The sequence below is a fragment of the Choloepus didactylus genome, chromosome 23, assembly GCF_015220235.1.
Source record: "Choloepus didactylus isolate mChoDid1 chromosome 23, mChoDid1.pri, whole genome shotgun sequence".
In the NCBI taxonomy this organism is placed as follows: domain Eukaryota; kingdom Metazoa; phylum Chordata; class Mammalia; order Pilosa; family Megalonychidae; genus Choloepus; species Choloepus didactylus.
Window position 1 is genome coordinate 106,020 of NC_051329.1, and position 25,066 is coordinate 131,085.

The 25,066-nt window shown below is 37.9% G+C and overlaps 1 protein-coding gene across 1 annotated transcript in view; it reads right to left on the minus strand.

Moving 5' to 3' along the window:
- Window positions 1-25,066, minus strand: part of ZNF268 (zinc finger protein 268) — a 115,677-nt gene that overhangs the window by 46,555 nt on the left and 44,056 nt on the right. Inside the window, 3 exon segments of the mRNA XM_037816802.1 lie at window positions 18,002-18,244; window positions 21,114-21,212; window positions 21,572-21,698. Coding sequence (XP_037672730.1) covers window positions 18,002-18,244; window positions 21,114-21,212; window positions 21,572-21,698 — 469 coding nt within the window.

Sequence of the window (25,066 nt, forward strand, 5' to 3'; positions counted from 1 at the left end):
TTGGCAGTAGCTCCTCATCAAAATGTCACTCTCAGCTGCACTGAGTTCCTTCTATTTGTCAGCTCATGTATACGGCTCCAGTGATTTAATTTAGACCCACCCTGAATGGGTGGAGTAACACCTCCATGGAAATTATCCAATCAGAGTCATCAACCACAGCTGGGTGGGTGCATCTCCACAGAAACACTGGAAGAATTACAATCTAATCAACACTGATAACGTCTGCCCACACAAGATTACATCAAAGATAATGGCGTTTGGGGGACACAATATATTCAAACCGACACACTACCCAAAGTGATTTACAGATTCAATGCAATCCCAATAAAAATTCTAATAGTCTTCTTTGCAGAAATGGAAAAGCTAATCATCAAATTCATAAGGAAAGGCACAGAATCTCAAATAGCCAAAACCATCTTGAAAAAGAAGGCAAAGTTAGAGAAATAACACTTACTTATTTCAAAACTTATTACAAAGTTACAGATCAAAACAGTGTGGTACTGGTACAAGGGCAGATATATAGACCAATGGAATAAAATTGAGATCACACAAATGAAACCACACCTCTATGGCCACTTGATTTTTGACAAGAGAGTCAAGTTCACTCAATGGATAAACAATAGTGTCTTCAACAAAGATACTTGGAAAACTGGACATCCACATGCAAAAGAATGAAAGTGGACCCCAACCTCACACCATATACAAAAAGTAACTCAACATGGCTCAATGACCTAAATACAGGTATATCTCAGTGATATTGTGGGTTTGGTTCCAGAACACCACAATAAACTGAGTATCACAATAAAGTGAATCACATGAAGTTTTGGTTTCCCAGTTCACATAAAAGTTATATTTACACCATACTGTAGTCTATTAAATGTGCAATAGCATTATGTTCAACAAAGCACAAACTTAAAAAAACTTTCTTGCTAAAAAATGCTAACCATCATCTGAGCCTTCACCAAATCATAAACTTTTTGCTGGTGCAGGGTCTTGCCTCAATGTTGATGGCATCTCATATGAGGGTATAAATACAGTTGATTTTCCTTTTCAACAAGTGATCAATAAAAATATACCATTTTCTCCCCAAAATGAAAGATTTGAACAGACACTTCATAAAAGAAGATATAGGAATATCCAATAAATGTATGAAAAATATGCTTAATGTCTTTAGTCATCAGAGAAATGCAAATTAAACTTACAATGAGATACCATTTCACACTTGTTAGAAAAACTAATATTAATGACAATAGCATTTGCATCTAAGCGCGGGCTAGAATACAAAGCTATGGAGCTTGCATAGGTTGCTAATGGGGATGAAAAATTATACAACAACCTTGGAGAATTGTTTGGTTATTTCTTAAAATGCTAAACATACCCCTAGCAATTCCACTTTTAGGTATATACCAAAAAGAAATGAAAAAATACATTCACAAAAACTTGTAAATGAATGCTTATGATAACCTTATGTGGTAGATAAAAAACTAAAAACAGCCCAGTTCAATGAGAAAACAGATAAACTATAGTATATTCAAAAATGGAATACTACTCAGTAATAAACAAAACAAAACACCGATAGATGCAACTACATGGATTAATCTCCAAAAGCATTATATTTAGTAAAAGAAGCTAAGCACAAAAGGCAACAGACTGTATGATTCCATTTGTATGAAATCCAAGAACATAACAAACATATCTGTGATGACAGACATAGAAAGTGGTTTCCTGGGGGTGGGAGAATTGACTGGAAAAGGGCACAAGGTAACTCTGTGGGGTGATGTAAACAATCTATCTTGATTTGGGTGGTGGTTACAGAGGAATATATAATTGTCAAACTCATCGAATTGAACACCTAAGATCTGTGTATTTTATGATATGTTAATAATACTTCAACAATTTTAAAAAGTGCTCTAAGCTCACAGTCATGAGAGGAGGAATTAATGGATCCGCTTTTCCACTCCAATGAAGTACGTGCAATTCAAAGCAGTTGTTATGTACCTACAAATGTTAAGCATCAATAATGGTTTGGGGGAGGTTAAATCTAAACAGAGACCTGAGGATAGAAATAAATTAGCCTGGTGAAGGGAGAAGAGCACTAGGCATGTCAATTTTGGACAAAGGGAATAATATTATCAAAAGCATGGCTGAGAGGAGGAGAATGTGGAAAGATAGATTATATCTTCCCTATCCTTCTTCCCTTTGTATTTCCACTTCTCCTTCCTTCTTTTTCCTCTCACCAGTTTATCTTCTCCCATTTTTTTCTTCCTTCTCCCTTAAACTAGTTTATGTATAAACTTTCAACTGAGTAAGTTGGAAGCAAAAAGTAACAACATTCATCCTCACCAGTGCTCCTTTGATTGCTCTGTTGATTTATTATTCTTCATTCCTTGGGTGAAATTTCAGGCAAATCCCATAGCTTCAGGAATTAACAAATAGTCTACTTTTTAGGTATTAAAAACCTCTTATCTAAATTAAAGCTCTAGCTATCTCTGCTCAACCCTCCTCCCTTTACTCTTAGACTTCTTTCAGGCTTGGAAGCCTGAGGTGGAGAAAGGGAGTATGGTGAAGTGCTCCACTGTATTCCTCGAATTGCTCTTCTATTCTTCCTGGAACACTCACTTTGCTTCTCCTGACCGGTGGATTGGAATGGGAGTCAGCAGATGGGGGTGGGTATAGTGATGAGGAAGAAGGAGAAGTAAAGAACTTAATGGTCTTTGACTGGAACAATTACAATCTGTCACTGGTAGGTATGGCAGACATACAAAGTTGAGTATCTCCATCAGTGCTTCATTACATTCTATTGTAACCAAGATGTCGGAAATAAAGCAGTACCTATAAAGGAATAAACGCTTACTCGGTTCTGGAGGAGAAAAGAATTTATTTATGATCTTGCAAGAAAGGGCACACAGCTAAACACGTGGTAGGCTGGCACACCAGAGGAAGAGAACGGCGATCTTTAAATCTCCTACTCCTAATGCGTAAGTCCCTCCCCTGTTTCCCCATTGGCTGGGTACTACAGAGGTTACAGCCTATCCGAGAGAACTAACTAGCCCATCTTTGAGATTTTAATTTGTAAAGCCTATCCAAGAGAGCCAACTAGCTCATTATTGAGATTTTGAACTGATCAGCCTATCCCAGAGAGTTCATTCAGTTTAAATTTTTTGCTGGGAGTTCCCGCCTCTGATTCTACCTCATATCTCTTTACATTCCAGTAACCCTGGTTACTTTTCCATATAAGGAGCTGGCACAGATTCTCTCTTTCTTCCCTTTTACCACAGGGCTTGTTTAAGCTGGTTCTGCCTCTATTTTCCTTATTCCATGCTGTCTCTATGTGGAAGCTAAACTTATCCCTTTCTTACACAAGAGTTAAGAATTAACAAATAATTATGATTACTGGATTATATAGATGCTTTTCTTACTTTTTCCTATATTGTAAGGCCCAGCTGCCTTGATCTTTGATAATGATTGTATAACTATATGCCCTTCATCTTGTGACTGTAAAAACCTTGTGACTCGCTGCTACTTGTACCACCTTATCCTGTTTTAAAACTTTAGAGCCTATAATCACAAAGACAGCCTCCAATGTTTATCAGTGAAGGAACCTGAGTCAGTCCAGAACTAACCCTCTCCAATTCCTAACCTATCATACTAGATAAAGCTAGCAAGTAATCAATCTGCACATGCTCAATAATTAGATCATCTGTAACTTCATCATCTTGAACCATTACACTCTTCATCCTAAAATTTGTCCACCTTTGATACTACAAACTATATGGGTTACTGCTGTTTGGGGAAACATTTTTAGGCCAATAGGCCATCTGATCTCCTACTATGAACTTAGTAATAAACTATCTCTCTTTGAAATCCAGTTGTCTCAGGAATTGACCATTTGAGTGCATCAAAGAACTCTCCACTTTTGATTGGTATCATTACTCCCCTAAGTTGCAACTCCCTTGATGAGAGATTCATCCATGGAAATTGGGGTAACATGAGTCTATCTGGTTCTTTACTTTATACAGCCAGTTCCAAGTCATGCATTCTATAAAAGAAAAAGAAAGAACTTCCTTGTTTAGCATCATCTCCATGGTTTTTCTGTAACTTTGCAGTTATTCCAAGAACCGTACTAGGTCAATTTTGATTGACTTCAGTTTTAGTTCTTAAATTGTTCAAAGCAAATATCATGAAATGGGCAAGTTAAAAAATGGGAGTCTACTTGCTCAGGGTTTTGAGGCCTGGAAAATGTCCAAGTCAAGGCATCATCAAGGTGATGCTTTCTCCCAAGACTGGCTGCCTGTGATCTTTGGCTCCCCTGTCACATGGGAAGGCACATGGCGGTGTCTGCTGGTCTCTCTCTCCCTTCTCTTCCAGGTTTCACTGATTTCAGCTTGTTGCTTCTGTGGCTGGCGCTCCCCCTCCCTCCCTCTGAATTCATTCTGTTCATATAGGACTCATTAAGACCCATCCTGATCAAGTGGGACATGCCTTTACTGAAGTAGCCTACTTACAATGTCCTACTTACAATGGGTTCCCACCCACAGGAATGGATTCAGTTTAAGAACATGTTTTTCTGGGGTAATACAGCTTCAAACCATCACAACTTCACTGAATCCAACAGGCAGTTATGGTGAAAATTATCTTTTTGGATGTTAATTTTAATCTGAGGTATGTCTGGTAATATATGTTAGGTCTAAAATTCTGAATGGTAACATGTTCCAAAGCACCAGCTGTCAACCCAATATAGCACAGTCTCTCCATGGAGGAGTCCACTGCATGGCAGGTAACAAACACCACAATAGTGCTTGTCACCAGGAAAAACATCCCTAGGATGTCAACACCCCTCATGGTTTACAGGTGTCAAGGTCACCAGCAAAAGCATGACTCACACAAGAACTGGATGTAAAATGCTTTACTCACAAAGAAATGAGACAGAGAAAGACCAGCTTCAATAGCGGGCATCAGTCCCCCACGGCTAGTGAGTCTGACTCTACAGCTGATGCAGGGAGAGGGTCCTACACACACCCATCTCTCGTGTGTGCTACAGGGACCCGACTCAACAGGAAGAGATAGAGCAGTGGGGGTGGACCAAGTGCCATAAAATGCAGACTAACCTAAGCAGTTCCGGTGAATGTTGACATGTGCTCAGGGCAAAAGGGAAAGGGGATATGACTAACTGCTATGGGAAGAGTTCTGTGTCAAGACACCTAGGAAGGGGTTCTCATGTCCCATCCAAGAAGCCAGACTAACACATCAGGTCCTGAGCATGAGGTTTGTTCATGGGCAAATGGAAATGGTGTCCACACTTGAACTGTCCCCTTCCACAGAGTCACTTTCAACAAAAGCCTGTATAGAATCTAACAGAACTCCCAATTTCATTTCTAATTCTCAAAGGACACTAAAGGATATTCAGTTGGTACCTACAGCAATACTTATCTTCAACTAACTTTTCACCTTCTCCCCAATTTTCTTACAACCCCAGATGCACCTGTGTCTTGAACACTCCCAAGTTTCCAGGCCTTCCTCAACAGTGAGTTAGCACAGCCTTTCTCTCCCTCTCTTCTATGCCCCCTTACTATTCTAGTAAGTTAATTTAATTTCTGTAACTTAAGTTTCCCATTTTCTTGACCCATTATCTACATTCTCCAGAGCAAAGAAAGCCTGTGATTGATCAAGAAAACCAAAATACATAACCCTCCCCCTGTCTTTTATGGTCCAATTTCTCTCTAATAATTTTTTCTGAATTTGTATCACAAACTTGGATATCAGACTAGCAAAGACAAAACTCTCTTTTGATGGTGAGAAGGGTCTAGAAAAGTAGAATACCCGAGAATACCCACACATACAAAAACATTTCAACTCTTGACTGAGAATGTTTATGCCCTGGCCATTGCCACTGGGATGGACATAGATGTGGAGACAGGACAGCTTCTAATTAGCCAGAGGAATCTTGCTGTATTGTTTGCTAGAATTATTGCTGCAGCGTTAGATCAAGATTGGGATGAGAAAGGCTGGTGAATTAGCAACTGAATGCCTGTTGGTCTAGAAATAAAGCTGCCAGGTTTTCCAGAAAATACAAGTAATGTGCACAATTAATTCTGAGATTATAACCCTATGCCTAGCAAGGTTAAACACATCATCAACACATAATCAATGTGTACTTGCTTCATGGGTGAATGTTAAGAAAAAATTTTCTGATTTCCCATGTACCTATAGTCTTGGGACTGATGATGCCAGGGGCTGCCTTAAATTCCTCTATGGTTTTCTATCTCCTCCAGAGAAGCCTGTATCCTTCACCATGTATGGAGGCAGCAAGGAGTAGCAGAAAGAATGCAGGTATTGGAGACAGAGTGATCTGGGTTTGACCGCCACTTCCTTCACTTCTAATTGTGCAACCCTGGATGAGTCACTTTGGACTCACAAAATAGAAGGAAACAACACACACAACAGAATTGTGAAAACAAACGAGATCATGCTTGTAACTCACATTCCACATTGATGCAACATAATTATTTAACTTTCTTCCTTCTAGATCCTAATTTTCCACTTACTAGCTTACTAGCCATGTAATTTTAAAGATGTGACATCATTATCATCATCACAATGACAATATAAAGAGAAAGACAGAGGACACTGGCTGAGGAGGAGGCCGAGGTGAATGGGTCTGTGAACATAATAAGCACAATAATGGTAGTACATGTTTTTTATACTAGAATACCTAATTTTATAAGAACCTCCTGCTACTTGCCAGGCATTTTCTCACTTGATTTCTGACACAAACTTGCTAGGCAGTTACTTTTGAAATGAAATGCCACCATTTACTAGCTATGTGAATTTTGGCAAGTTATTTAAAATTCCATACCTTAGTTTTCTTAACTACAGAGTAGAGGAAAATGTTACTCTCCTATAGGGTTGTTTTGGGTGTGAAATTATCTAATGCATTAAAGGGCTAAGTACACTGGCTACTTAATACTAAGCTGCCTATAAATGGAGGCAAGTCCCTAAAATCAGCACTTACTACTACGATTAATACCATTCACTTGGAAATGCAGATTTTCTCATTTTCCACCAATCTGATTTTCTGAACATTTAAAAATATTTTTGTGGCACAATTCACATACAACTGGATCCATTTACAGCATATTTTGATGACTCTGACAGCTGAATCGTCATGTAACCACTACCACAGTCAAGCTACAGAACATTCCCATCACCCTCAATGTTCCCTCACAGTCCTCTTTGCAGCTGATCACTCTCCCAGCCCCCAGGAGCAACTGACCTTCTGTCATCACAGATGAGCATGCATTTTCTGGAACCTGATCAGTGGAATAATATAGTATATACTCTTTAGCACTGACTTGGCACGTTTTTGAATGCTATTGGGTATATCAGTAGTTTGTTACTTTTCAGTGCACGGATTCCATTACATGGATATACCACAATTTGTTCAACATACATATGCTGTGGATTATATACAATACCTGTTGTTTATTATATGGTGTCCATTCTAGTTTGGGGCTACTTTGGATAGTGCAGCTATGAACATTCATTTACATAGTTTTGGGTGACATTTTCAATTCTCTTGGGTTTATATCCAAGAGTGCAATTGCTGAGTCATGTGCTACACCTGCTTAACATTTAGAGGAACTGTCAACTGTTTTCCAATGTGGCTGCACCATTTTACAATCCCAGCAGAAATGTAAGAGGGTACTTATTTCTCTACATCCTTGCCAAGACTTGTATCTTTTTTATTTTAGCCATCCTAATGTGTGTGAAGGGGGTATCTTGTGGTTTTGATCTGAAATTCCCTAATAATTAATGACACTGAACATACTTTCATGTGCTTATTGGCCATTCATATGTTTCTTTTATGAAACATCTATCAAAATCTTTTGGACATTTTTATTGGTCCTACTACTGAGTTGTAAAGGTTCTTTATATACGCTGGATACAAATTCTTTGTCAGATGTATGTATTGTGAATATTTACTCCTAGTCTGTGATTTACTTTATGTTCTTTATGGCATCTTTTATGAAGGTTAAGTTTTATATTTTGATACACCCAATTTATTATTTTCACTTTTAGTAAACAGGTGTAGACTTTATCGTGGTCAATGTGATGGACCATTCTTTGGGGGGTAGTGGATTATGTTATTCTCTTTAAAAACCATTCCTATATTTAACAGGCAGATTGGAGAAGCGATAGCTCAGTTTCTCAGAAGAAATGTTTATGGCTTAGTCAATAGTTTTAACTATGCCATTTGTTTAAATAAGTGCATTTACTTTGAGGATGGTATCTTACTAACAGTTAGTAAGGGAACCAAGTGTTGTGTTGTTTCCCCCTTCAAAAAGCCTTTTCTTCTCAACATGTCCCAGCACCTCTGATTTCAGAGACAAAACTATGTGCAAAGCACAGGTGGTGGGAGACTATGGATTGAGGACAGTCTTCAGCTAGAAATGGGTCTTTTCCATTTCTTAATTAGTAAGTGTGAGAGCTGATAATTAGACCTGCACGTAAATTTTCCTAGACTGGAAAAGGTCTCTGCTTTCCCGACTTCAGAAGGGCCTCATTTCCCCTTCTTCTTCCCCATATATTCAGTGCCTACCTCCTTGTCTGAGCAGGTGGGAAGCTGCTGGTTTTCACTGTTACAGGGAAAACAGGAGCAGAGATACCAAGGGGAGGAGGAAATCTTGCTTCCTTGGAGTCCATCTTCCTGGGTTGAGAAGAGGCGTGGGATCGAGCATCCAGTGGCAATCAGATGCTCTGCAGTCCTCTGTCAACCTCTCTAGTGTCCCGCTCACGGTGACGTCTTTCGTACTGTCCTGAGGACCACGGAGAGAGCAGCTCCCTGCAGCCGCTCCCAGCACCGTTGGTTTCCGCCCAGGTGGAAACAGTGGCTTCGAGGAGTTGGCGGGAGCACCTGTGTCCCTGCTCAGGATGGTGTGAGGGGCCCTCAATGACTTCTCTTACGATTTGAACTCTTAAGAAAACTTTTTTTCCCATTTTCTCTTAGATGTTTCAAAACTTTAGCTTTTACATTTAGTGATGCCTTTTGAGTTCCTTTTGAATATAGTGTGAGATATGGGACCAAATTTTTTTTCCCTCCCCATAAAAATATCCAGATTTTAAACCTTTTCTCATTGAATTTGATTTGCATCTATCCTCACAAAAATATCACAGTATTTATTAGTGCAGTATTACAGTAAGCTTTAAAATCAGCATGATTTCCCCAACTTTGTTCACTCTGAAAACTGCTGTGGTTATTCTAAGGCCTTAGATTCCTCATAAATTTTAGATCATCTTGTCAATTTCCACACAGAAGCCCAAGGAATTTCATTAGGGTTGCAATGAATCTAAAGGTAAATTTGAGAATTGCCATTTTAACATTGAATCTTCCCATCTTTCACCATGGTACGTGGTTACTATGTATTCTTTATTATGTGTTCTGTGGTGGTTGAATTATGCACTCCAACAAAAACATGTTCTTATTCTGAATCTGTATTCTTACTGGTGTGAAGCCATCTGGAAACAGTGCCCTTGAAAATGCTACTTTTAGTTTAGGTGAGGCCAACTGGAGTCAGGGTGGGTCTTAATCACGTTACTGGAGGCCTCCTAAAGAGAAGAAGGGAAGCCGTCAGCCAGAGAGGGCCACACAGAGAAGTCACAAGTCAGAGGACACTGGAAGAACTGACACCAGAGAGAGAGATCGCTGTGTGACTGGAGGCAGAGATGCAAGCCAAGGAACCCCAGGGACTGTGGTAAGCCAGGACACTCCTGGAGAAAGCACGGCCTTGCTGACACCTTGATGTTGGATTTCTAGCCTTGGAAGCTGTGGGCTAATAAATGTTTGTTGTTTAAGCCATTAAACAACTGTCACAGCAGCCTGGCAAACTAAGACATGTTCTCTAATTTCTTACAGCAATGTTTTATAGTTGTCACTATACGTATCTTGCAAATATTTCATTTAGTGTATTCCTAAGTATTTCATGTTTTTGTATGCTGTTGTAAATAGAATTGCATTGCTGATTTCATTTTCTAATTGAAACGATGCTAATACATACAGGTAAAATCAGATTTTGTATATTGACCTTATATTCTGCGACCTTACTAAATCTCCTTAGTTCTATTAATTCTTCTGGGGGGTGGGTAGGGGGGTGGGGTAGATTTGAATTTTTGAAGAGGAAAACTTTCATCATTTAAGAGATTGTTTTCTTGATTCTAAAAGTAATATATATTCTTTGAGGAGACTTTGATAAAAAACAGAGAAGTTAAAAAAAAGATAAGCAAACCCAAATTCCTTCAATATGTAGGTTAACCACTATTAATCTTTTGACAAGGTGCCTAACAATTTTTATCAATTCATTTCAGTTTTTTACAATGCATTAATTTTTACTTATTTGAGTTTACTCCATACCGACAATTATTTATCATGCTTTTTTCATAACACAATACACCATCAACATTTTCCCTGTCACCAAAATTTCTGTGTACATAATTTTAAGGTCTGCATAATATTCCATTACTTGGACATACCGTAAATAACCACTATGCTATTATACCACTTTCTGTAAGTTTTGCACTATTATAAGTAATGTTTCAATTATTATCCATAGACATGTATCTCTGTCCACATTACAGGTTAGGTCCTTAGCATGATAATGACACATATAGCACTTTTTAAAGCATCTCATTCATATTATCTGTTTATACAACAACCCTATGAGGTAGATTCCAGTGGTAGGCCCATTATACAGCTGAAGAAACTGAGCCACAGGTCATCAGAAATTCTGAAAGGTGCAGATAAAAGTGGGGCTAGGGCAATGTACTCCAAGATGCTGTATATGCTCTAAATTGGCATCCTCTCTAGGGCACTGTGTTTTCCATAGCCAGGATTCATGGGTCCAGGAATCAAGGAGTGGAAATGGGAGTGGCATCACTCATAATTACTCCTAGTGATCCACTAGAAACATTTATTGCTTCCTACCTGCGATCTTAAGCCCTGCTGGTCCACAGGTCTTAGTACCAAAAGGAGGATGCTCCACCACGGGACACGATTCCACTGAACTGGAAATTAAGGCTGCCACACGGCCCCTCTGTGCTCCCTGAATCAACAGGGAGAGAAGGGGATTACTGTACTGGCTGTGGTGATTGATCCTGATTACCAAGGGGAAACTGGACTGCAACTACACAAGGAGGCAAGGAGGAATACACCTGGAATACAGGGGATCCCTCAGAGTCTCTCAGTACCACCACGCCCTGGAAATAAAATCAGTGAAAACCACCACGCAATCCAGGCAGGACAACTAACGATGAAGACCCTTCAGGAATAAGAGTTTAGGTCACCCTCCCAGACCAAGAACCACAACCGGCTGAGGTGTTTGCTGAAGATAAAGGGAACATAAAATGGGTAGTGGCCGGAGTTATAAATGCCAGCTACAACCACATGATCAGTTGCAGAAATGAGAACTGTAACTCATGAGAATTTCTTTCTTCATTCTGAAAGCATGTATCTGTGTGCATAAAATCTTTTTCTTCTCTGTCATCCCCTCATTAAAATTAGTTTTAAATCCTAGTATTTAAGTCACAGTATATGAGGGATGAGTGTCAATCACCCAAGAACTTCTGTCCTCTTCTGGAGAAAAGGCTAGTGCATCTTCACTTCATGTAGGACAGTTGTTATATTGGGCAGAAGTTAAGACAAACGTCTTTATTTGGAGAATAGGTATGATTTAAAGAAGTGTATGGATTCCAAGTTGATGAGAAATGGACTGTGATAGTTAATTTCATGTGCCAACTTCTCTAGGATATGGTGTCCAGTTGGTTTGGTCAAGCACTGGCCGGCTTGTAACCGTGAAAGTATTTTGTAGATGGGATTTGCATCTGTAGTCAGTTGATTGCATCTACAATCCACAGAAATTGTCCTCAGCAATATGGGTATTTTCCTCAACCAATCAGTTGAGGTCTTAAAAAACAGAACTGAAGGTTTTAGAGGTCAGAATTTCTGACTCAAGATCAGCTTTTCCTCCTGCTGGGATTTTCCAGCCAGCATGCTTCCCCTGGGAAATGTGGATTAGGGACTTCAGCATCACTTTTTTGGAGTTTCCAGCTTGCAGCGGCCTACCCAACAGAATTTGAACTTGCCAGTTGCCTGGTTCCATGAACCAACTTTCTATACTCTCCCTGTCTTCATAATAAATACTTCAATGGGTCTATCTACTCATCCATCCATCCACCTCCTGTTGATTCTCTTTCCCTGGAGAACCCTGTTAGAAAGCAGTTGAGGAAATTGAGTCACACATCATCAGAAATTTTGAGAGGTCCAGTAATGGACTACACACCTACTCCCAGAAAGCATAACCACTGCTTATACTGAAAGCCACTTCTGCTAGACTGTTATGTGTGCAGACGGTAAATAAGCATTAACAAGAGAAGAAGTAATTGAGGAACTTGAGATCCCGTTCTCAAGTGAGACCCTGGGGCAACTCGCTTTATCTAAACTGTACAATGAAGACTACAAGTTAGACGGTCTCTTATGCTCTTTCTAGTTCTCAAGTCTTAGAACAATCCTTTCAAGATTTTTCCTGAGACAGACATCAAGATCTGTCTTCTTGGTCTCAACAATATTCATTTATCAATCAAAATCCAATCACTAAACATCTAATAAATAAGCTAAAAAATGGCCAATCATGGTCAGTCCTACACACAGGATATCCATTTCCAGAACATAACAGAATTAAAATAGAACCTCACCCGGAAGATCGGAAAGCAGTGACACGAACAGATATCTGCACGCCAATGTTCATAGCAGCATTATTCACAATTGCCAAAAGATGGAAACAACCCAAATGTCCTTCAACAGATGAGTGGATAAATAAAATGTGGTATATACACACGATGGAATACTACGACGCAGTAAGAAGGAACGATCTCGTGAAACATATGACAACATGGATGAACCTTGAAGACATAATGCTAAGCGAAATAAGCCAGGCAGAAAAAGAGAAATATTATATGCTACCACTAATGTGAACTTTGAAAAATGTAAAACAAATGGCTTATAATGTAGAATGTAGGGGAACTAGCAATGGAGAGCAATTAAGGAAGGGGGAACAATAATCCAAGAAGAACAGATAAGCTATTTAACGTTCTGGGGATGCCCAGGAATGACTATGGTCTGTTAATTTCTGATGGATATAGTAGGAGCAAGTTCACAGAAATGTTGCTATATTAGGTAACTTTCTTGGGGTAAAGTAGGAACATGTTGGAAGTTAAGCAGTTATCTTAGGTTAGTTGTCTTTTTCTTACTCCCTTGTTATGGTCTCTTTGAAATGTTCTTTTATTGTATGTTTGTTTTCTTTTTAACTTTTTTTTCATACAGTTGATTTAAAAAAGAAGGGAAAGTTAAAAAAAAAAAAAAACAAGGAAAAAAAAGATGCAGTGCCCCTTGAGGAGCCTGTGGAGAATGGTTTGATGGGTTGAGCCCTCTACCACAGGTTTTACCCTTGGGAAGATGGTTGCTGCAAAGGAGAGGCTAGGCCTCCCTATGGTTGTGCCTAAGAGCCTCCTCCTGAATGCCTCTTTGTTGCTCAGATGTGGCCCTCTCTCTCTAGCTAAGCCAACTTGAAAGGTGAAATCACTGCCCTCCCCCCTACGTGGGATCAGACACCCAGGGGAGTGAATCTCCCTGGCAACGTGGAATATGACTCCCGGGGAGGAATGTAGACCTGGCATCGTGGGACGGAGAACATCTTCTTGACCAAAAGGGGGATGTGAAAGGAAATGAAATAAGCTTCAGTGGCAGAGAGAATCCAAAAGGAGCCGAGAGGTCACTCTGGTGGGCACTCTTACGCACACTTTAGACAACCCTTTTTAGGTTCTAAAGAATTGGGGTAGCTGGTGGTGGATACCTGAAACTATCAAACTACAACCCAGAACCCATGAATCTCGAAGATAGTTGTATAAAAATGTAGCTTATGAGGGGTGACAAGGGGATTGGGAAAGCCATAAGGACCACACTCCACCTTGTCTAGTTTATGGATGGATGAGTAGAAAAATAGGGGAAGGAAACAAACAGACAAAGGTACCCAGTGTTCTTTTTTACTTCAATTGCTCTTTTTCACTCTAATTATTAATCTTGTTATTCTTGTGTGTGTGCTAATGAAGGTGTCAGGGATTGATTTGGGTGATGAATGTACAACTATGTAATGGTACTGTGAACAATCGAAAGTACGATTTGTTTTGTATGACTGTGTGGTATATGAATATATCTCAATAAAATGAAGATTAAAAAAAAAAAAAAAAAAAAAAAAAGACATAATGCTGAGCAAAATAAGCCAGGCACAAAAAGAGAGATATTGTATGCTACCACTAATGTGAATTCTGTGAAAAATGTACAATGTTTTATACTGTAGAATGTAGGGGACCTAGAGATACCAATTAGGGTAGGGGGAATGATAATCTAATAAGAACAGATAAACTATGGAGGGTAATCTCAATGTTATGGGAATGCTCAGGAATGATTATGGTTTGTAAACTTACTTGGATATAGTAAGATCATGTTGGAAGCAATAGAGTTATTTTAGGTTTTTTTTTTTTTTCTCTTATTCCTTTGTTTTCTTAGGGGTTGTTAATTTTCTTGGGGTATGGTAGGAACATGTTGGAAGCAATGTAGCTATTTTAGATTATTTGTTTTTCTTACTCCTCTGTTTGGACATGGTTTATTAATTTTCTTGGGGTATGGTAGGAACATATTGGAAGCAAAGTAGTTATTTTAGGTTATTTGTTTTCCTTAATCCATTGCTTTGTTTGAAATGTTGTGGGGTTTTTTTGGTTGTTGTTTGCCTGTTTGTTTTTAATTTTTTGATAAACAAAGTTTAAAAATTGAAAAAAAAATCAGTAGAAAAATGGGAGTAAAAACTAAATGACAAATAGGGTGGGATGGGGAGATGGTTTGGGTATTCTCTTTTCATTTTTATTTTTTATTCTTATTCTGATTCTTTCTGATGTAAGGAAAATGTTCAGAAATAGATTGTGGTGATGAACGCATAACTATATGATCATACTGTGAACAGTTGATTGTATACCATGGATGACTGTATGGTTTGTGAATATATTTCAATAAAACTGAATTTAAAAAAAAAAAAAAATAGAACCTCTTCCCGAATCTCTTTTGGGCCATGGACTGATGAGATAATCTCAAGATCGGGATCCCACCCTTGTAGGGAACACCCTTGATACAAACCAGTTTTGCATACAAAGGAAAAAGTGGCTTATTGTTCCTCGAAAATGAGTCATGTACTACTTTAGGTCAGTGATTCCCACAGGCTGACGACTACTTATTTAGGAAAAGGAGGGAAATACGTGTGACTGGAAGGGATGTGAGAACTGAGTTCTTCTGAGCACTCAAGTAGGTTTAAATTAAGTGACACATGCTAGGCTAGGGCAATAATATCACTAATCACAGCTAATAACTATGAAGCATTTAATATATGTCAGGCACTATTCTAAGATGTGTATATGTTTGCTCATTTAATATTCACCACAATCTTATGAGGTAAGTACTACTATTATCACTATTTTACACAGGTTAGGCAAGAGAAGCAAATAACATGCCTAAGACCACCCAGCCAGCTAGGAGCAGACGCAGATTTGAACCAGGGTATTCTAATCCGAGTCTATGCTCTTAACCACTGTTTTCTTTATAAAGACTCACTTGGAGAGGACAGTGACCTTGGGAAGTGCTGATTTCCCTTGTTCTCAATATTGTGCAGGTGAATGCACCCACTCCAAGGAGGCCCTCCCTGATCTGTCTAAATGCCTACTGTTTTATCTAGGTCCCAATGCCCAGAAAGCTGCTATAATTCTATATTGTCAGGGACCTTTCACACCATGTCTCAAAAAGTGAACTCTATGTATGACCCAAAGCAACATAGAATTCAGGGGAAAGTTTGCAGCAGAGTGTCCCTAAGCTTCCTTCATGGCAGAACTGAGAAACTGTATATTCTTTTTTTAATATTTAAAATTTTTTCAAATGCAAATTATTGTAACACTGAGTAATCTATAAAAAAAGAAACTCACTCATAATCCCATTATCTAACAAATCAATTCTGTTCATTTATCTATAAGCACTCTTTCAATTCTTGCCCACATGCAAATATATTTCTAAAAGGACACTACTAGTAGTGTAAATGTGTTGTTCTCTAGTTCCTTTACGTTTTAAACATATTCCCAGCTGCTGTGCAAAATGTGGTTTATGCCAGACACATAAAACGGATTAAATCTACTAAGTGTCTCAGAAGAGAAGGACAATAAAGTCAACAATGGCATACTAACCTACTGGATGTTACTTTCCATCTTTTGTTGCAACAACTGTACCAATTTTGTTTTTTTACTCTTTCCAGAAAGACCTCTCTCTACAATAGCATTCTCACCTATCATTTTGAAGGATGTAATAAAGCCGGGTCATTTCTCAACAACTTGCCTACTTAATGGTTCCTTCTCAGAGTCAAGCATTAGTGCTTGGTAAAGAATGCTCCCCGGCCAACAACTTTTGTAGAAATTTGTGGAAAGAAAATCTGACTATTTGTGTATTGAAATGTAATATTCAGGTTTTCTTTTTCCTCCAGGACTAGCTCTCTAATGCACCATAGGGATAACAACAATTAAAGCATTTCTAAGTAGTAATGATGAAAGCATTTCTACATGGGTTCCACTCATACAGCTTCTCTCCAGAATGACTTCTCTTATGCAACACTATTGCTCTCAATGAATACTTTTCCATATTCATTATATTAAGTGTTTTCCCCAATATGACTTGACTGGTACCTAAGGTTAGCACTATTAACAAGAACTGTCCCACACTGATTACATGCTAAGAACTGCTCTCCAGTATGAGCTATTTGATGTACTATAAATGGAGAGTTCTGGCTGAAGATAATTCCACATTGATTACATTTATAGGTCTCTTCTCCAGTATGAATCCTTTGATGCTTAATAAGGTCATTCTTCCGGATGAAGGCTTTCCCACACTGACAGCATTCATATGGTTTCTCTCCAGTATGAATTCTCTGGTGCACAATGAGGGCAGAACTCTGGCTGAAGGACTTTCCGCAATCATGACATTCATACGGTTTTTCACCAGTATGGGTTCTCTGATGCGAAAAAAGGTGAGAGCTTCGACTAAAGCATTTTCCACAATCTTTACACTCAAATGGTTTCAGTCCAGTGTGAATTCTATGATGCACAACGAGATGAGACCTCTGGCTGTAAGACTTCCCACATTCATTACATTCATAGGGCCTCACTCTAACATGAGTTCTCTGATGCAAAACAAGGTGTGTGCTCTGTCTGAAAGATTTTCCACATTCAGGACATTCATAGGGTTTCTCTCCAGTATGAGTTCTCTGATGCCTTATAAGCCTAGAGCTATGAACAAATGCTTTCCCACACTGATTACATGTATAAAGTTTGTCTCCTGTATGAGTCCTCTGATGCGTAACAAGGTGAGAGAACCAGCTAAAAGATTTCCCACATTCTTTACATTCATAGGGTTCCTCACCAGTATGTGTCTTCTGATGTTCAATGAGGTGAGAACTCCGGCTGAAGGATTTTCCACATTCTTTACATCCATAGGGCTTCTCTCCAGTATGAATAAGCTGGTGCCTGGTAAGATTAGAGCGCCAGCTGAAGCATTTTCCACATTCCTTACATTCATAGGGTTTCTCTCTATGTATGCCCTTTGGTAGACCAAGGGATGTACCATCAGTAAGGGAATTATCACTCTTAGGGTACTTGTAGGGTTTGTCTCCTGCTCCAGTTCTTGAAAACTGAATAAGGTGAATGTTTTGACAGAAGGTTTGACTGCATTCATTACTGTTACTTCTATAGTTTTCCTGATGACTACTAAAAACTAAACCATTCTTAAGGCTCTTAATATGTGAATCCTGTTTATGGAAATACTCTCTAAGTACTAGCTGAGCAGGAAAAAGACAGTTTCCCCCATATTTACCATTTTCACAGATTCTGTCCTGAGTAAGTACTTTCTTTTGGGTGAATGCCACTTGTCTCAAATGTTTCTCTTGGTTTTCCTGAAGCTTTTCCAATTGATCTTCACCTTTCCATACTTCTTCTAATGACAAATACCAGAGATCATTCCTTGCCATTCCTCCCATTTTAATGCCATAGGATTGTTTATCTTCCGAAGTGCTCTTACTGGAAACTGATGATTTAACTTCAACTGCAGTCTCTGAATCTGAAAGAAATGAAAAAATTTTGTGTAACTAAGAAAGTATTAAGGTTAGAGCGGGGGATGTATGTAGAGACAAAGTATGCAAAACATATGTAGAGTTGCTTTCAAGTATGGTTTTGTAACCTTGACAGACAATGAGAAAGGGATGGATGGAGCAGTAAACACACCAGACTACACAGTATACACAGGAAGCAAGGAGGACAAGGAGAAATCAGAGGGCTCACCTATGACAGATGGGATCAGGATATTAATCGGCAGAGGTGGGAGTAAGGGAAATACCACAGAAAGGACTAGACTCCCACTACTTACTCCAAACACTAAGGACATAAGTTCCTAACATGTCTGCTTGTTTCCAGGTCATTCCCCTGACTTCCGTTCTTGAAACCACTGCCGACTTAATACGCCTGTATCATGACTGTAGTCATACATGAAGCAATGCCTTTTATCCACATCACCAAAGGACTCCTGAATAACACCTGGACGACTGACAAAACAGATCTCTCAAAGATATGAACATGATAGGCTGAAAAGAGCACTGCACAGAAGTTACCCAGATAGAGGTTCTAATCTTACCTTAATCACTGCTGGTGATGAATTTAGAATTTAGACATGTTGCTAAACTTTTCTGTACCTCATTTTGCTTATCTGTAATCCAAGGATGATGATATTTGTCTTGGGTACTATATATAAGTTATGAGCCCACCACAGTTCTGGCACTGTGTGTGTGGCTGAAGCAGTAATATTTAATAATAATGATAATTGTTCCTGTTTTCTATTTTGATTCCTTTGTTCTGAGATGTTAGGATTTAGCAACTGACAGATCTAACACTGTAGGATCCTAACTTAGAACCTGGACCTTACATATTTTATCCTGATCTTCCTGTCTCTCTGCTACTCATGCATATTACTGTAAATTCTTTCCTCCTGCTTATGCGCATACATTTGTTTCAAAATGCCTTTCAGACAAAATCTTTGGCCCTGAACCTAGAAATAACACTATTTGTAAATATTCCCTCTTCCTACACAAGCAGGCTAGTATTCTACTCTTATCTGCAAATATGCCCTGCTTCTGCGTGCCTAGAACTTCCTTCTCTGTACAACCCCCTGCCCTGGGTCCTTAATCTCTTTTCATTCCCAACTTTGCTAATTCCTAGTTTCTTCTCCTATCCTAATGATTACCAATAGGAAACACACTCTCTAGCACATAAGAATCTCATGCAGAAGATTTTCAAATTACAAATGCCAACTTGAAGGTTCTGAAACGAACATGTGTGACGAGGAATGGGGACTGAGCACTAATGGAGAACAACTCTGAGTGGAGTGTGTTGAGCATATAAATGGGGCACTTTCGTTTATTTAAGTCCTAAAAATCATCAATGTATCACCTAACATGACCACTTAAGTATGTGCCTTCAAACTCGGTAACACTCATTAATAAACTAACTCTTCACCTGAATTTTCAAAGCCATTACTTGTTATAATTAAGTTCCTACAGCTTTGTAGATTTCCTTAAATTCCCTATGTCTTACGTGTGGAGTTTCAGTATTTCTTTTGACAATGAATTCTCAAAAAAAAAAAAACAAAAAACTATACTACTAAATCTAGTTAATGACTGTCTATTATTTTGGAATACTACATCCATTGTCAGTATACATTCAGGAAAGCTTGCTGAATCAATGAACAAACAAATGGAACTAAAGGGAAAAAGAAAGAAAACAGAACAATTTATTTCTCATGGCCCCAAAGCAGTTGAATAATCAAGTTCTTAACAAGATACTGAAAGACCTGCGCTTGAGACAGGAATTTGATACAGTCCTCTACAAAGCCAAACTTAAAGTAAAAAACAATTTATGATCATATGTCAAAGTTGAATGGTAGAGATTTAAACTAAGCAGAAGCTCAGACAAGGAAAGGAGCTGTACTTAATGGAAAGAGTATACAAAAGGTTTCACAGAAAAGGACTTGAGGTTAAACTTAAAGGATGAATAAGAACCAGATACATTTTGTACTCAAAGACTGAGATGCAGGGAAAAACCCGGTCTATGTGGACATTAGTTGTTTGAGGAACAGCCTACATGGGGTCACTGGCAAGTGTCCTATCCATTCTGCACCACAGGAAATGGGTTATTTGAATTATTTGATTCAGAAAGCAGTATCTAAGATGACTTAGAAGATATATCCGGCTTGAAAATAAGCCAGAAAAAAGAACATTTATAGAGAATAAAAGTGTGGGAAGAAGAAAAACTTTGTTTTTTGACCTAGAAGGCTGATTCTCCCAGTGACATAGTATACACAGGGAGGCTGGGAAAAGGGTTTGTTATGAAGCCATTTACATTTTAGAGATACTGAGATTAAAATGAAATGGCAACGAATCAAAGAAACATTAAATACAGAGCTAGAGTAGAGTGGGAAAAACAGACGCGGGGTTGGTAGTTGGAGAGCAGTGACTTGGAAAGCAGGAGAGTTAAATCAGTGGGAATTTGCAAGTCCTTTGAAGCAGTTTTCTAATTGGTCCCAAAAAAACTCTCAGAAGAGAGCCTGGTGAGGGAGTCCTGGGGCAGAGTTTACAAAGAAAACCAGAACTGAGGCCATGGGAATGGTCAACAGTGAAAGGGAAAAGAGAGGAAAAGATATATAAAATGACTCTGAAAAATGAGAGAATGGGGTGCTATTGTTAGTGGTAACAATCAGGAAAGTAAGAGAAACGGGGATGAAATCAAGCACATTAACAGAAAGATAATTTTCATGAAAAAGAAAGACTCCTTTGTCTCTGAATACAAACGGAAGTGTGACGAGAATGCACAACAGTAGTGAGGAAACAGACTGAGTCTCCTACTCCTACCCTTCGTTGGATTGCCGGGCTCTTTCTCACCTGGACAGATCTCTTGGCCAATTATTCCTTTCTCCACCAGCCATGGCTCTTCACCTTTCTCCAGCTGGAGGACCATGTCTGGTTTGGGAAGCCAATGCCCTGTTCACAGTAAAAGACAAAGAATTTGGTGAGGGTCGGGGAGGTACGGGCGGTAGAAAAAGCAGCCGCCAGATTCAATCCCAATTCTTTGGTCCTCAGAGACTAAGAAGGGTAGATAAGGTGAGGACGCAAATGCAGCAAACAAAATATGCCCTTAAAAAAATTCAACAAATTAAAACTAGTTTTTTCATAAAAGCAGTAGAAGTACAAAAAAACTATGTCCCAAAGAAAACAGGCCCCTGATCCCCAAGCCCAAGTTCCTGATACATGTTTCAGGTTCTTCGGAGTTTTTTAATCAGTGAAGAAACGAAACTGCCACAATGAGTATATCCTCCTTTAAAAGCAGAGGCTCAGCTCACCCAGGGAAACCAGGTTCCTGTAGTTCTCAAGCATCACGTCTTTGTACATGACCCGCTGAGCAGCGCTCAGCAGCTTCCACTCCTCCTTGGTGAAGTCCACAAGTACATCCTTGAAGGTCACCAGGGTCTAAAACATCAAACAAATTTTTATTGAACCAGATGTATATTTTTGCCCTCCCTTTCCTGCCTGGTTTTTGACAGGAAGAGAGATTAGGCTGATAGCACTGGGGTAGGGAAACAGGATGGACAAGAATTTATAACAGGAATAAGTCACATTATTTTGAGGGTTTCAGGTCAAGTCTTACAAGGAATGGCTATTGCACACCTACTGTCCAAAAACAAGCTCCACATTGGGCTTGAGGTTTAGAAAATGTCAGAACCACCTTGATTTAAAACAGGTTTGTTAAAAACAGCTTTAGCAGGGAGAATCAGATGCCAAAAATTAATCTATTTTTATAGTATGTAAAATAACCTAATTTGTGGCAGGAAAAGAGAGGAAAAACAGTCTTGAATTCAGGTACAACTTCAAGGATTAAGACTCAATAGACTTACCACCTGAGCCATTCTTTATTACCCAAAAAAATTATCTAAAACATTTTTTTCATAAACATTGGTAGTCATGATGTTGGTTGATTTTTTTTGAAGTATTCCATTTTGACTCCCTTCTCAATTCCTTTTGTGTATTTTTTTAGATGATTTTTTAGTGGTTACTTTGAGGATAATCAACATCCTAACTTTTTATCAATTTAGTTTGAATTGATACCACCTCAGATTCAAGGGCATATAAAAACTCTGCTTTTATATAATTTTCCCTCCCCATTCTTGTCTTTCTTGCCAAAAATTACACCTTTATACATCGTGTGCCCCAAAACATAGATTTATAATTTTATTCATTTGTATTTCAAATCATGTAGGTATACAATGTGGAGTTACAAACCAAAAATACAATAATATTGGCTTTTATGTTTATCTCCGTAAGTACTGCAATCAGAGAAATTTATGTCTTTGTTTAGCTCTGAGTTACATCTAGTGTCCTTTCATTTCAACCTGAAGATTTTCCTTTAGTATTTCTTGTAGGGCAGGAATACTGGTAATGAATTCATTCAAATTTTCATTAGGAATGCCTCAATTTCTCCTTTTTTTTTTTTAGGGAAAAAGAAAATGTTTTTATTAGTAATGTATATTAAGGTCACATTTATATAAAAACAGGTTGCTATCAAGGTCATTCAGTTAAAAAACCACTGAACATAGCCAATTGTGCAATCTGAATAATGAAGGAAGAAAATAAGTCACCAGTGCTTTTTTTTTTCCCTTTATATACCAAACTTAGCCACATTACATGGCGCTCAGAAACATGGCAAATTTTTCTTAATGTCACTTTTGTAAAGCCAGAACTTCTGATAATGTATTACATAAAATTATAACTAAACTATATCATAAACTGAGTGACTCCTAAAGTATCTTTTTTTCCAGTGACCCCCTTAAGAAAAAAGTACCTACATTCAATACATTGTCCATTTTTGAAACATTTCCCACATTTCTAGCTCATTTTAAAAGCCTTATTTAGTAATAAAACCAATCCATTTCTAATAGCTAAGTGGAACAATTTTTAAATCCAGAGGGTCTTAAAAATCAATCAACTTGACACAACTTCCCAATTCCAGCCATGCAGTAAACCATAATTCAAGCTTCAATTTTTCTCTGAACATATTCTACTTTACCAAAATGAACTCCCATCCTGTACCTATGAACAAGAAGGAAACTGTATTTAAAATAATATTAAAGGCAAAATCTTATTATTTAGTATTAGATTAATAGTCTATAATACTAATCTTAAAAATATCTATAGTTGCGACCTCTCCAACTTGCTGATTCCCAAGGAGATTAATGAGATGTAATTAATATCTAAACTTAGAGCAGTCATTTGGGACAAACTCTGTTACCAACAACTGCATCGTAGTCACAAAGATAAACCTATCATCCTTCATAGTTCTGTCTAAGGTTAAAGAGCATAGTTTGCAATAAATTTTCCAGTAATTCTGAAAAACTGAATTAATGTCTATAAAAAGACTACTTTTTATAACACTTTATGAAAATAGACTAAAGACTGAGTTGTCTTATTTGGAATTAGCACCTAGCACCATATCTGGCAATGTAAATATCATTAAGTATTTATGGAGTGAATAAACAAATGACAAACAAATAAGCAATCCAATGCACTGCTACCACGCATCTCCTTATTATATGCTAAGAACGAGTATTTAAAATTATACATAATAAAATGGCATACACTCAAACTATTTTTTTCTATTCTAATAATAAGCACTGAAAGAAGTACTCATTTAACAATTCCCAATTTAACAGAATGCAGAATTGGACCTCCACAAACCTAAATTTGGCTAATGATTTTCTGGAAATGTATGACATTTTTCACTGAATCTTTTCTGTATGAAATTAAAAAACATAGAGAAATGCAAGTTACAAGTTTCTTTGCAAGAAATAACACAAAGGCATGTATACTACACTTGATCTTAATTATAACATTTCTATCATAAAGAAGTTACTTTAAAGAAAACAGCTAGAAATTTGAGAGAATGAAGGTGAAGAAAGGAGTGAAATAACTATAAATGTTCTTCCACTTCAAAAACTGTCTGACATGAGTGCCAGAAGATACTTTCTGCCTTTCTCAGTGACTTCCTCTTCATGTGTCATAGAAAAAGTTCAACATGTCTTACAAAATCTATTACATTTTAAGACCATTTCCAATATCTGCTACCATAAATCAAGAAATCCATTATTCAAGGTTACTTATGGAGAATTAATCACACAGAAAATTTTAACAACTCCTTTTTCAGAAATTAAAGTACTTTACTGTACTTGGCATTCCTACACATGATGATGTGGATTCAAAGACTGGAAGCATTAAGAACATATAATTAAAATCATAGGCTTAGACATTTTTAAAAGTTTAATATGTAGAATTCTCTGCAACAAATATTCCCAAAAGATAAATCAGAACAGAAACACAATGTAATCTCCTTTGGATTTCTCCTTCTTCTTAAGCAGGATTAAATAAATTGTTTCAAAACACTTGTATGTACTTGACATAGCCTCAAAGACATATAAGCAAAAAATCTAAAAAAGTGACGTCAACAAACCATGGGCAGTTATCTAAAGCAATATGCATCAAGAACAAAACCTCATGAATTTCTTTATTTGTGATGGTTTCTAAAATCTATCTTCCTAATTTGAAGGGCAAATTTGCACAAAAGAGAAAAATAAACAGCTTAGCTACACAAAATTTACAGCCTATTCTTTAAACAGGGTATAGCCATTATGCTAAAATTCAGCCATCCACATACAACCTCACTTCCCACCTAAAAGAAAATGAGAACAGAATGCATTTTATTTTAAAATGGGACATAGAGGCAAAGTGGCAGGAATTAAAGTATAACCCTACAGTTTTAATTTCATGCTTTGACTATAAAAAAAGTA